The 14,812-nt window shown below is 37.8% G+C and overlaps 1 protein-coding gene across 1 annotated transcript in view; it reads left to right on the forward strand.

Moving 5' to 3' along the window:
- The window catches only part of Rad54b (RAD54 homolog B (S. cerevisiae)), a gene marked incomplete at its 5' end in the record, with an annotated part of 46,913 nt that overhangs the window by 17,176 nt on the left and 14,925 nt on the right, over positions 1-14,812 (forward strand). Inside the window, 3 exon segments of the mRNA XM_023701380.1 lie at positions 11,722-11,861; positions 13,922-13,966; positions 13,968-14,213. Of these exon segments, the coding sequence (XP_023557148.1) occupies positions 11,722-11,861; positions 13,922-13,966; positions 13,968-14,213 (431 nt within the window).

The following is a 14,812-nucleotide window of genomic DNA, read 5'->3' on the forward strand; positions in this document are numbered from 1 at the left end:
TGTGCTTTATCAAGCTTGTTCCAAGTAGGTGCCTTAGACCACTGAGCCATCTCTCCAGCCCCTACAAATTCTTAAAGGAGATATAAATAAGTTTTTTGGTTTTTCCAGGACCCCAGGTGTGATTTCACCCTTTTCATTTCTAATTGCATGGGATTCAGTCCTTTCTTTCCTTTTTTTTTTTTTTAATAAGGAAAGTCTAAGAGTTGAACTACTTTATTTAACCTTTTAAAGAACCAACTGTTGAATTCATTGATTCTTTGTAGTGTTTTCTTGTCTCTATTTCATTAATTTCTGCTCTGTTTTATAACTTCCTCCTTTGTGTGAGCTTTGGACTTGACTTGCTCTTTTTGTAGAAGCTTGAGTTTCAATGTCAGCTTATTTATTTGAGCTCGCTCTTTTTCTGATACGGGAATTCACTGCTATAAATTTCCCTAACTGCTTTCATTGTGTCCCATAAGTTCCAGTATGTTATACTGGCATTATTGTTTGATTGTAGAAACTGTCTAATTTCTTCTTTAATTTCATCTGTGACCCATTGGTTGTTCAGGAGGATATCATTTAATTTCCAAGTGTTTATGAAGTTCTTGTAGTGTCCTTTGCCATTGGTTTCTAATTACACTACATGTGCTTTGATAATATGTATGAGATAATTTCAGTTCCTTTGCATTTACTAAAGTATGTTCTGTGAGCTAATATGTGGTCTGTTTTGGAGAATGCCCTGTGTGTAGCTGAGAAGAATGTGTGTTTTGATGGTGTAGAGGTGAACACCATAGACATCGACTAAGTCTATTTGTTCAAAAGTTAGATTCAGTTCTAACATTATTTCTTCTTCTCCTTCTCCTTCTCCTTCTCCTTCTCCTTCTCCTTCTCCTTCTCCTTCTCTTCCTCCTCTTCTTCCTCCTCCTCCTCCTTCCTTCTTCCTCCTTCCTTCTTCTTCCTCCTCCTCTTCTTTCTGTTCTATTCTCTTTTCTTTCTTTTTTCAGTACTGGGGATTGAACTCAGGACCCTGCACTTGCCAGGCAGGCACTTATTCTACTGAGCTATCTCCCTGGCCCTTAGTTCTAACATATCATTGTTGATTTTTTTATGTCTAGTTGATCTGTCTAGTTGTGACAATAGTGTATTGAGATCCCCCAATACAATTGTGTTAATGCTTATGTGATTTTTCATGTTCATTAATATTTGTTTTATTTAGCTGGGTGTGCTGGCATTTATTGCATATATATATTTAAGATTGTTACCTCTTTCTCTTGGAAATGTTCCCTTTATAAGAGTGTAGTGATTGTCTTAGTTACTCTTCTATTGTTGCTGGGACAAATACCTGACACTCAAAATGAAGGAAGGAAAGGTTTATTTAGCTCACAGTTACTGGAGGTTTCAGTCCCATATTCATCTGGCTCCAAGGCGTATCAGCCCAAGGCAAAGAGCAACCTTTCATGATGGTGACAAAAAGCAAGAGCGCAAAGGGAGTAGCAGCAGTTCAAGCAGCTAACTTCTCTTCCCACCTTACACTGTAATGCAAATTACCTGTGCCAGGGCAGGTGCAGCATCCACATCCACAGTAATCAATCACAAACTCCAGAAGCTGCCCCATGACTGCATGAGGCTTTGGGGGGGACACCTATACAGACCATAACAGTGATCTCCATCTCTTTTAATCAGTTTTAGCTTGAAACCCACTTTACTGCCAATAAAATAGCAACCCATACATTTTCCCTGAATTCCTGAAATTGGAGTATTGTTTTCTATCCTTTGACTTTTTTTTTTTAAATTTTATTTATTTATTTATGTGTGTGTGTGTGTGTGTGTGTGTGTGGCCAGCTCAGCCTACCAGGGGGCGGGGCTGGCTGGCATGTGGTGCTGGGGGATTGAACCGTGGTCCCTGTGCTTTGCTAAGCTTGTTCTAAGTAGGTGCTTTAGACCACTGAGCCATCTCACCAGCCCCTCCTTTGACTTTTAGTCTGTGAATTTCTTTTTGAATTCTGTGTGTTTTGTGTATGCAGCATATTGTTGAATCTTGCTTTTTGACCTATTTTGCCTTTTTTTTGGACTGGTGAATTGAAACCATTAACATTGATGGTTATAACTGATACTTACCATTTTATGCTATTTTTGTGTTGTTAATTCCCCCTCCTGTGTATTTGCTTGCCTTGAGTGGTGAATTCCTTCTGTTGGAGTTCGTGGAATTGTAGTCCCTGCTCTGTCTTTCTAGAATGTACTCCAGAATATTTCGGAGTGCTTGTTAGGTATTCACAAATTTCCTCTGGTATTCTTTGTGGTGGAAGTATCTTATTTCTTCATTAGTTTTGAAAGATAATTTTGTAGGGTACATCAGTCTGGGTTGGAGGTTGTTTACTTTTAGGGCTTTAAATACTTTACTGCAAGATCTCCTTGACTCGAGTGTTTGTATTGATAAGTCAGGTGTGATTCTGATGGACTTTCCTTTTTTTTTTTGGTACTGGGAACCAAACTCAGGGCCTATACTTGCCAGGCAGGCGCTGTGCCACTGAGCTATATCCCTGGCCTGGGCATTCTTTTATAGGTGATTTACTTCTTTTCTTTATTAGCTAGTTATTTATATATTTATTTATTTGAACTGGAAATTCAACTAAGGAGCTTCCACTTGCCAGGCAGGTGCTATGCCACTGAGCCCTGGTTCTTTATCAGCTCTTTTTTTTTTTTTTTTTCTTCTTTATCAGCTTTTAATATTTGTTTCTTGTGTTGAATTTGTAGAGTCTTTTTGTTTGTTTGTTTGGTTTTCTGCTGTTGTTTTGTTTTGTCTTTTTGAGACAGGGCTTCACTATACAGTTCAGACTGGCTTTGAACTCACTTTGTAGCCCAGGGTGGCCTTGAACTTGAGGCAGTCCTCCTGCTTGAGCTTCCCTAGTGGTGGGATTACAGGCCACTTTGCCCAGCTCAAATTTTTGTAATCTTGGCTATATATGCCTTGCTATCAATTTTTTTTTCCTTATCATGGTTTATTGGAATTCTATATGCCTCACAAGTTTGCATGTCAAATCCTTTTTCCCTGTCAGGGAAATTTTCTACCATGATGTCTATGTATAGGTTTTTATATCATTTGTGCTAGCTCTTGCTTTTTCATTGACCCCAATCAATCTTAAGTTAGTTTTCTTTGCCTCGTCAAGGGACTGCTAGATTGATTTCTCATGGTCCCTTGATATTTTTAAGAAATCTTTCTTTTCATGATTGCTAACTACAATCTTGTTTTCTGTTTCTGAGATTCTGTGTTCATATTGGCTCATCCTGCTGCATATACTTTCAGTGGAAATCTTAATCTCATGGATATTTGTTTGAATCTGTTTATGGATTTCATTTCTTTCCTATGGTTTTTTTTTTTTTTTCTTCTTTCCTATGTTGGGCACTCATAGTTTCCTAATACTCCTAAGCTCCTCTCTTTTTTGTCAGTATCTGCTGTAGAGTCACTAAGCATGTCTTTTATTGTGATCATTATCTCTGTAGTCATCTGAAAAATTATTTCTGCTTTGTTTTTTTTCTATAATCTCTTTCATTTCTCTTGTCACTTCTGCTGTTATCACTTCAGAGAGGCCAGGTGGGTGGCTTTCAGATTGTCCTGCCTCTTTGCCCCCTGGGTATGCCCTTTGGTGAACTGGATATCTGAGGTTGCATCTTAAGTGTGTCTGTCTCTCCGTCCATCCATTGGTTTGTCCATCCATCCATCCTTCTTTCCTTCCATTTAATCCCTGGGTTGATAATTGAAATTGCTTATGGTGGTATCTAGAGAGCCCTTCCTGGTCCTCATCTTGGTCCGGGAAGTTTGTATTTGTAATCCCATGGGTAAGTTATTGGAATCCCGTCAAGTTAATTTTAATCTATCAATCCCAATGCAGCCCATGGCAAGAATAAAGATACTAAGGCATATTTATAGTCATGGGGAACAAAGGGTCTTAAGTCCAGCCATGGTGATGGCTATCTGGAATGAAGGCCTCAACCCAGGACTGAACCCAGGTTTTATTCAGTCGTGAAGGAGGAGTGGCTTGAGGATGAATGACTGAGAATGGCAGGAAGTAGGTGAGTACTGTGAGCTGGCCTAGGTAGGAGGCCTGTGTTTACTTCTATCGTGTGCAGAGAGAAGGACATTCAAAAAAGGTAATTTGCATTGTGTTATTGAGATAGTATTTAGTGTTTTGGGGTCTAGTGTTTCAGCTCTGATGTGTGATCTTTCAAGCCCCAGGAAGTCATAGCCTGTATCTCGAGGCTTGATCCTAGCCAACAGTGTGGAGCATTGGCTCATTGTCCTATCTTGACCTGGCTCTTACTAAAGAGCAGCAGTTGTAGGTTATCAGGGAAACACACGTGCCATCTTCAAAGACTACCACCAGCACCTCATTTAAACAAATATGAAATAGAAAAGTTCTAGCCAGTTGTGTATATCAATATATACATGGAGTATATAATTCTTTATCCTATTTTTAAAATATAATCTAATTTTTAAATGTTTTTTTTATCATATTATGTAGGGACTTAAAGTTCAACATATCAATACTTGATGAAAAATACCTGTTCCTTATTATGCCTAAAATGTTTGAAATGCAGAGAGATGGTGAGGTTAAGCTTAATAGCCTAAGTCGTTTGATAATAACAATAAGCTTGTCTTCTGGATGGTTAACAACCTAAGTTTGCAGACCAAATTAGAGAAAAAGGAGGGCTACAAGGAAAGCCAACATTTTGGCCCTAACCTTCTAAGGTCAATTAAGACTCACGACATATGAGAACTTGTACTGTAACGTCATGTACCTTGGTAGTGTCCCAAATTTTCTGATCAAGGAGATTATGGGGCCAAAGAGAAAAGTGATCGATGATGTAGAGTGTGCCTAAGGAGAGTCACATGAAGAAAAAACACTTTCTCAGGCTTTCACAGAGAGCACATTGGCCAAGCAATGGCTGTGACTCATCCACATGGCTGACACTGACAAAGATTCTACAATCTGAGGTACAGGATCTCAGGATAAATCCTGAGGGCATTTCACTGACCTTCTCAGACCCAAAAGCTACAACTCTTGTTGCATAGGTCCTGCTTTACCTTGGTCTTAACCATCCAGTAGAAAAGTATGAAGATGAAATATAGGAAGCAAAGCCATGATGTTATGTTGAGCTGTGGGGAACTCAGGTCACTTATTTCTGACATTGCCAGTTAAACAGAAGACCGATTGCTATTATGGGCTATTGGACTCTTTTAGAATATTTTGCTGAGTTTACACACCTATAATATTCAAATAATGGAGCTTAGAAAAAAAGGGGTATACAGATGAATGTCCATTTTGTATCTGTGTATTCAAAGTGGTTGGGATAGATATATAGTTACATTCTCTTAATGAATAGAATGATTTGTTCTAATGGTGTTTGTAAATAGGATCTCAAGTCCACATCTTGTACAGCAATTAACCACTAAGAAGAATGTATGCAGTGTGTTAGTTATTGAAACTGTCCTAGCGATTTGATTTGAAGCTGTTTCATTGCTATCTGTTTATCAATAAAATTATGAAAAAATATATATACATGGAAGTAGGGTCAGGCACAGCCAAAAAGGAGATAATTTTTCTTTTTTCAAGGAAAGTCACTCATGTGGTCCTCCACAGTGACTGGTTTTATTGCTAGAGTTTAGAACCCTTAGGAAATGACTACTACTCAGAGGTGTCTGCCAGTTGTTTTGAGTCTTTTGTAATATTCTACCTGTTCATCTTATTGGGGATGAGAAGTTGCTTATTAAAAAGGGTCCAAGCCATGTTTTTTTTTTTTTTTTTTGGCAGAACTGGGGATTGAACTCAGACCTTTGTGCTTGCCAGGGAAGAGCTTATTCCACTGAGCCATCTCTCCGGCCCCCAAACCATGTTCTTTGACAGTTTCCTGTAGTATTTTTTATGACCCTTAGGCAGTCTCAGTCTTGGTATACCTGGAAGAACAATTGGTTAGAGCAGTTATGTCACTTTGGCTAATATGATACAATCAGCAATAACAGTAGCATCAAATGCACCTAGAAAATGACAAACTGAGGTAACTATTACTTTGTCACCTTTAACTGTATGAACTAGCTTTGTGGTTGCATAAAAAAATCTTAAAAAAACAGAAAATTTTATTCAGGAATTAAGCCCTTAGGATGACAATTTTTATCGTCAAAGGAAAGAAATTTAAAAGGGCATAAGGTGAAAAGTAGAAAAATAGAAGAAGAGGAAGGGATTAGAGGCAAGGCTGGAGCACAGAGAGCATGCAAACTTTGGGGAACTGGTACTGAAGATGAGGGAAGGAGAGAAGGAAAAAATAAAAAGAAGAGGACAGAGTAATAGCCACAGAAAAACCTAGAAGCCACACTCATACACAAAAACTAGAAGAAGCAATGAAGAAAAAAGAAAAATCAAAAATCATTAAAACAAGAAAAGAGGGAGAAAAAAGAAATGGCTACTTCCAGGTGTGACTCTGATGTCACTAGTGGACAACGTGGACAGAGTCCTTATCCATGTTGATTTGTCTTAGCAAGCTGGCAGTAGCTTTATGGTAGGGTAGTGGATAATTCTGGTCAGCCTGCACCTTTTGACGTTCAGGTTGGTTTCTGGTTGTGAGGGTGGAACCAGACTCATTCAGCCTTCAGCAGTTGGTGAGCCATTTGTGGGCTTGAACTCAACTGCGGTTCACTAGGTGGAGCCAGCAGATGTTCCAAGCTTAATTGGCTCCTCTCTAAGAGGCTTCTGGCCAATTGCCCTCTCCTGTAGGACATTAATCCCATAGCACTCACCAGGCACTGCAGTCCTCAGCATTTACTGCTCCATTCCACTGGTGCATCTGCCCGTGCAGGCCTCTGGAGTGACCAGCAATCGCCATGTGTGTATGCAGTTTTGAACTATGCCTCCCACAGAGTCAGTGAGTCTGGGCTCAGGGAAGAGCTGCTACCTGCCACCTTATTCATTGAAGTTTCTATCTTTGCTTTCTTGGTGAGCTTCAGTTCTTGCTTTAGATCCTTCCTGGGTCCGCGGGACCCTCTTCTCTCTTTTTTGTCCTCATGTTGCTAAATTCCAGTGTCTGGATACCAAATTTCAGAGAGGCTGTTTCTCTGCTGTTCACTCCCACATCTTCCTGGAAGTCTTGGTAGGCTTTTGAATCCTAAAATCTGTACTTAATTCTCTAAAGCTCTGATTTTGGTATTTTTGAGGAAGAAGCACAATAGTATTATAGAGAATATAGGCGGTCTGGCTAGACTTAGGTTTTTTTTTTTTTTTTTTGCAGTCTCAGAATACCTTCAAGGCAGGTCTGGTTGGCATGAGTTCTGGGGATCGAACCACAGCATCCTGAGCCTGATTGCTTTGTTTAAGCAGTCACTTAAACAACTGAACTAATGGGCAGGCCCCTGGTCTGGCTAGATTTTGCTTGGTTTCTGAATCTAACATTTACAGCTATGCAACTTTTGGCAATTTATTTAACTTCTCTATACCTCAGTTTTCTTGTTTGTAAAATAAGGATTATAATAACATCTACTTTGTGGAATTGTGAGTTTCAAAGTTAATCTATGCAAAATTCATAGGACTACTTGACATTGGTAAGCTCTTTTGTTTTTGGCAGAACCAGGGATTGAACTCAGGTCCTTGTGCTTGTCAGGCAAGCACTTATTCTACTGAGCTATCTCCCTGGCCCCCTGGTAAGCTCTTAATAAAAATATCAGTCTGGATTCTGCATGTGTACCACACAGTAGGGATGTGGAAACCAGAGGCTAGAAAAGCTGATGTTGAATATTTATAAGATGCTATTTTTAAAGGGGAAAGAAATTGAAGAAATGGAAAATTTAATCTCAGTTGACTTTTCATGTCTTTGTTGTGTTGAGAACTGGGTCATACTTTTTTTTGATTAGCCTTTGATCTTGAGATTGTTGGGGCTGGAAAGGAAGTGGAAAAAATGATGTGGCTGACTTTACTTGCATTGTGTTAGATGGGAAAAAACAGATGGTTTTTCCTTACTGCTCAATGTGAGGTATTGCTTATTTAAAAGCTAGTTGTGGCTATAAAGTAAAAAAAAAAAAAGTGAGAACTAGTTGTTTTTTTTTTTTTTTTTTTTTTTTTTTTGTGGAACCGGGGATGGAACTCAGGCCCTTGTGCTTGCTAGGCAAGCACTTATTCTACTGAGCCATCTCCCCAGTCCCCAAAGTGAGAACTAGAAGAGAAAAAAAATTGATAGAAAAAATGAATGACAGGGGCTGGTGAGATGGCTCAGTGGTCTAAAGCACCTACTTAGAACAAGCTAAGCTCAAGCAAAGCACAGGCACCGCGGTTCAATCCCCCAGCACCACGTGCCAGCCCGCCCGCCCCCTGGTGGGCTGAGCTGGCCACACACTAAATAAATAAATAAATATTAAAAAAAAATTAACCCTGGTGAACTTGACCAAATATATATATTAAAAAAAAATCGGGGCTGGTGAGATGGCTCAGTGGTCTAAAGCACCTACTTAGAACAAGCTTGGCAAAGCACGGGGACCACGGTTCAATCCCCCAGCACCACATGCCAGCCAGCACCGCCCCCTGGTGGGCTGAGCTGGCCACACACACACACACACACACACACACACACACAAATAAAAAAAAAAAAAGAATGACAAATAAATGTTATTGAAAAGTACTCAAGGTAAGGAATAAAAATTATTATGTCCTTGCCCCACTTGAAAATCAGATAGCTTTCTTTAATAAAAAGGAATAAATTTAATATTCTCAATTACAAGTAAATACTAATTTATCTACCATTCCAAATTAAATTTAATTTTTACAGTGGATTCTGGTACTTCATTCAGAAGGAATGTCCTGAGGGCGAGATAATTTCATTTTAAGATTAGGATTGTTCCCTCTGTCCTTACTTTGTTAGATTTTGTTCTGTTTTCCTATCCTTGTTGTTCTACTCTGAGAGCTCTGAATTTAGGTAAAAATTAGCACTAGCCTCTTAAATTTAAAAATACATGTGATTGGTTTTTATGTCCTGTAGATTTGCCTAAATGATATAGCAGGACAATCTTATGACTTTTTTAAAAATCTCTTCTTTTATTACCTTTTTTCTTTTTTAACAAACATTTAGTTTAAAGAGAGTATAGGGCCAGGGAGATGGCTCAGTAGAATAAGTGCTTCCCCGGCAAGCACAAGGGCCTGAGTTCAATCCCTGGTTCCACAAAAAAAAAAAAAAAAAGTGAAAGAGATGTCTGTCTTTACAGATGCACAAATCTCATAAATCACAATACAGAAATGCAAGAAGTATTAAACAAAGCAAAGTGATATATGCAAATTTCCTTGTCAGTAACAGAAGAGAGTATAGCAATAATTGATATGATGTTAGGAGCAGTATGCATTTAGAAGACCAAAGTGATAGGTATTTCAAGCATGGTTTTAGTGTTATACATTGCTGTCCTCAGTGTAGTTTCTTAGTTCACAGATATCAGTATATAGAGTTGGGCAGGGTGAGAATTCTACCCATTAACTGCTATTTTTAAAAACTTGATGGAGGTTCTTAGGACTATGGCCTTAACCATCTTATACAAAATAGGATAGATATATAGCTACTTTTTCTTAGTTTAATGAGAAGAAAGAGTTTTACTAATATTCTTTAGACAAGAGATCATATCTGCATCTTGTACTGGGAATACTATGAAGACAATATGCAGTATATTAATTATTTGCCCTGTTTGTTTTTGGTCTTTTTTGATTTTACTGTATTTTTTTGGTTGAATTTTTTGCTTGCTTGCTTGCTTTTTTTTTTTTTTTTTTTTTTTTTTTTTTTTTTTCCCGGAACTGGGGATTGAACTCAGACCCTGGCGCTTGCCAGAAAAGCACTTGTTCTTCTGAGCCATCTCCCTGTCCCTGGTTGAGTTGTTTTTTAGGGGAAGTTTATTTTTTGTTTTTGGTGCCGAGGACCAAACCCAGGGATTCCAGCTTGCTAGGCAAGCATTCTACCACTGAGCCAAATCCCCAGCCCAAATAAAACTATTCATAGAATGTTTTTTTGTTTTGCTTTGTATTGTTGAGATACTGGGGATTGTACTTAGGACCTTGCACTTGGCAGGCAGGTGCTTATGCTGCTGAACTATCTCCCCAGTTCACTGTATTAGTTATAACTGTCCTACTAAGCTGTTTTGAAACTGTCTCATTGCTATTTCTTTTTTTTTTTTTGCTATTTCTTATTAAAATTAATAAAAAATAAAAAAAGAATTGCCTGAATAAATTCTTTGCTTTTATAATGGCAGGATATTTTGGTCCCATGGTAACTTGCCTCTTATTTTGAAAGTACATGTTTGTATATGTGTAAATGCTTTGCTACATATATGATAGGTACTCAGTAACTTAAGAATCAAAGAAGTTTTGATTTTATGTTGGTATTATCTAGCCCAGTTAATATATATATATTTTTTTAATTTTTATTTATTTATGCATGTGTATGGCCAGCTCAGCCCACCAGGGGGCAGGGCTGGCTGGCATGTGGTGCTGGGGAATTGAACCGCAGTGCCTCTGCTTTGCTAAACTTGTTCTAAGTAGGTGCTTTAGACCACTGAGCCATCTCACCAGCCCCTAGCCCAGTTAATATTAATTGTAGAATGGCTAGGATTCAGACAGATGCGCAGAGGAGTATTAGTCTGCTAGGGCTGCTGTAACAAAATCACAGTCCAAGATCTTAGGCATTGTTCTAAGTACTTTATGTGCTTCAGTGACTTTGAGCCTTACAATTCAAGGTGCTACTTTTATTATCCCTATTTTATTGATAATATACTACTCTAAGTAAATTGCTCAGAGTTAAGTAGTGATGAGACTCCAAGCTGACTCAGTCATTTTGCTGTTAAAACCAGAGTTGAGAAGAGCTGGACAGTGTGGCATATGCCTGTAATCTGAGCTACTTGGGGGAGTGAGGCAGAATGATTGTGAGTTTGGCTAGGGATATAGTTCATTGGTACGCTGCTTGCCTAGCATGAATGAGGTCCTCTGTTTGATTCCTAGTACTGCAGGACAAAACTCCAAAACAAACAAAAACCAATTTTTAGACTCTGTCTGAAAAAAGAAAATAAAAAGGCCAAAGTATGGTGGTGCATACCAGTAATTCTAGCACTCAGGAAGTTGAGGCAAGAGGATCACTGCAAATTTAAGGCCAGTCTGGGCTGCATAGTGAGTTCAAAGCTAGTCTGAACTACATAGCAACACTTTGTCTCAAAAAATAAGAAAAAAGCAAAAAATAAAAAAAAAGAATGATTGTGAGTTTGAAATTAACAACTCGGGCAACTTAATTACAGAACAATAGCAAAACCCCAGAAGAACAGAGTTTTTTGAGACAGGGTCTTATTCTGCAGTTCAGGCTGGTCTTGAACCTACCGTGTAGCCCATGGTGGCTCAAATTTGCAGCAATCCCTCCTCAGCCTCCTGAGGGCTGGGGCTACAAGCATGTGCTGCTGCACCTTGCTACCAAAAGACAGAATTAAAGATTTATGTGATTATTAATATTTTAAATTTGATTTGACTGCTCTTCCTTTTTTTTTTTTTTTTTGTGGAACTGGAGATTGAACTCAGGCCCTTGTGCTTGCCAGGCAAGCACTTTTTCTACTAAGCTATCTCCCCAGCTCCTGCTCTTCCTTAATATTAGGAAATTTTCTTTTATTCCTCTGAGGGAAGAGAGTACAAAGAGTTTACAAATACCTAGGATTATAAAACAAACTCAGTCTTCTCTGTCTCTCCTTAGGTACTCCAATTCAGAATGATCTGCAGGAATTTTTTGCATTAATTGATTTTGTAAATCCAGGAGTATTAGGCTCTTTGTCATCTTATAGGAAAATATATGAAGAACCCATCGTTATGTCACGAGAGCCTTCTGCTTCTGAGGTATGATTTACTTTAATAAAGAAGGTTTAAAAAGATCAGTATGTCTAGAAAAATCATCTATAACTTGGGAATTATTTTAATTTAGAAAAAATAAGTGAACTGTTTTATAGAATCATTCTTTCATATTTTCCTGCATCATTATTTTAGGAAATGACATCACTTATTTAAAATTCATAAACAGGCATTTCAGAAAGATTATAAATGAAAATATATATCAAAATGTTCTTCCTCTCTGGTAGAGAAAAAAAGTAAGCCAAGCTAACAGAGGTAACTTTTGTGTTTTTTAGTAGGTGTTGTAGTTGGTTGAATTTACATAGTAATACCAAGCATAGCTGAGAGAACCATGCTCTGTTGGGTGGAATGTAAACTGGCATAACTTGAGGACAGTTTGGCAGTATCAGAAAGTCTTAATAGTGACCTAGTAATATCTTGTGACCTAGTACTACTTTTAGGAATTTATTGTAAACAAATGACAATAGATTTAAATATTTTTCTGTAAGGGAAAAAATTGGAAACAAAATAAAAAACATTAATTAGAACCAAATATTGTTAAAGACAGGGACACGTTAAATTATAGTCTTCATGGTTTTTTTTTTTTTTTTTTTTTGCGGAACCGGGGATTGAACTCAGGCCCTTGCGCTTGCCAGGGAAGCGCTTATTCCACTGAGCCCTCTCCCTGGCCCCAAAATAGTCTTCATGTTTTAAAGATACTCTGCTGAATTAACTAAAATACTATCAATTGGGCCTGGGATATAGTTCCGTGGCACAAGCACCTGCCTAGCATGCATAAGGTCCTGAGTTCGATTCTTGATACCAAAAGAAAAAAGATACTATCAATTACACAGTGTATATCATTATTTTATATATCACTAAGTAAAACATACTATCAGGAAGTATATTAGAAATAATTGATTATAAAGTCATTTTATACTATAGTAGCTAAAGTGTGTGAAAAATTCTATCCCAGAATTCATAAAATACAGTAGTTTGTCAGCAGATATTTAATACAGACTCTCATTACGCAGCTTGGACTTGTAATGATCTTCCTGTCTCAGCTTCCCTAGCACTGGTATTTCAGGAGTGTGCCACTACACCCAGTTTCGGTTGCTGGCTGGGCAGCACAGCATGTGGTACGGTACCAGGGATCGAACTCAGATCTTTGTGCTTGCCAGACTGCTGAGCTATCTTTCCAGTGCTGTCAACAGATATTTATTGAACATTTTCTGTGAACGAAAAACTACACAATATAGTGGTATTAGTGGTTGAAGATTAAACCTAGGGCTTTGAACATGCTAGGCAAGCACTTTACCACTGAACTATTCCTGCTGCTTGGTTATGTGAATATTTAATAGCATGTTAAAAAAGCTCGCATTCATTTATCCAGCATATGCATTAAACATGATAAATGGGTCAGAGACTAAGTACTACAAACTGATTGGTGTCTTGCTTGCTTAAAGCTTAATAGTTTGAAATCCTGTTTTTGGTTATGTAGAGGAGTAAGATTTAGAGGATGTACATAAGTCTTGACAATAGTGGTTGTTGAAAGTTGATTTAAAATTTACTATTGTATAACTAGTTTCTGTTTTTTATTAGTGAACTTACTAGTTTTGTAATAAAAATTAAACCTTGTTTTAAAATATCAGGGAACATTTCTGGTTTATATAGGGATAAATATATACATAAGAGATTTATTTAAAGCTTTATAGTAAAGTTCTCTGTTCAAAAAATTTATATATAGAATTTGAAGGTATATTTCATTAATATTATATTTTGAGTTGAAGTGTACTAGAAATCAACATTGTTTTGTGCCATTAATTTCTTGTGGGCTTAGTTTTAGGGTGAAAATTTGTCAAATGATTTTAAGACCATGTCCCCTTCAAGCCTTAACATAAAAGTTTACTTTCAGAATGACTTCATTTGTAGTTTATTGATTTCATTGATTTCTGATGGTTCTCCCTGTTGGTGCCTATAGCCAAAAAAGTAATGATTAGGAGACTATGGCTTCACTGAACTAAATTGTTATACTGAGCATTTAATTTAAATCTGCTTCTTTTCCATAGGAAGAGAAGCAGTTAGGAGACAGAAGAGCAGCTGAACTTACTCGTCTTAACTGGACTTTTTATCCTTAGAAGAACCCAGGAAGTCATAAATAAATATCTCCCACCTAAAATAGAGAATGTACTCTTTTGCCGACCAGGAACATTACAGATTGAACTTTATAAAAAGCTGTTGAATTCTCAGGCTGTCAGGTTCTGTCTTCAAGGGTCACTGGAAAATAGTCCTCATCTAATATGTATAGGAGCTCTTAAAAAACTGTGCAATCACCCCTGCCTTTTGTTCAACTCCATAAAGGTAAGGAGAATATAAACTATGACAGAGATGGGTGCTGTGGTATGTGAGTTTCAGGAGACAGATTGAACTAATCCCTGCAGTTTTGCATTTGTGGGGTCTTTTCCTTTATTTGTGTGAAACTGAGGACTTGACCCAAGTCTGACTCAGGCTCTACCATTAAGCTACATCCCTAGCCCTTTTATTTTATTTTGAGACTGTGTCTCTCTGTGTTGCTCAGGCAGGCCTCAACCAGTCTTCGTGCCTCACCTCTTGAGTACCTGTGATTCTAGGCATGTGCTATCATACTTGATGCATTTGTGGGTTTTGTAAAAGCTCTGTTGCACTTCCAGTATGGTTCTACTAGAGCTTCTCCAACCTGCTACTTGTTCTTTATACCAGGGGACCTTCCTCAGAAGGGTTTCAGGCACTGCTTTCTGTAGTTTGTGCCCCATGTTCTTTGAGAACTTGTCTAATACTTTGCCATAATCACTGGTTTGTTTGATACTAATAAATAGGAAATTTACTCTTAAAATATTCATGTTTCTTATTATAAAAGTGATACATGCTTTTGGCATCAAATTTTGTAAACATCAGGGAAATCACAAAAAGAAAATGAAAAT

Source organism: Octodon degus, unplaced genomic scaffold (assembly GCF_000260255.1).
Source record: "Octodon degus isolate 3935 unplaced genomic scaffold, OctDeg1.0 scaffold00134, whole genome shotgun sequence".
Taxonomy (NCBI): Eukaryota; Metazoa; Chordata; class Mammalia; order Rodentia; family Octodontidae; genus Octodon; species Octodon degus.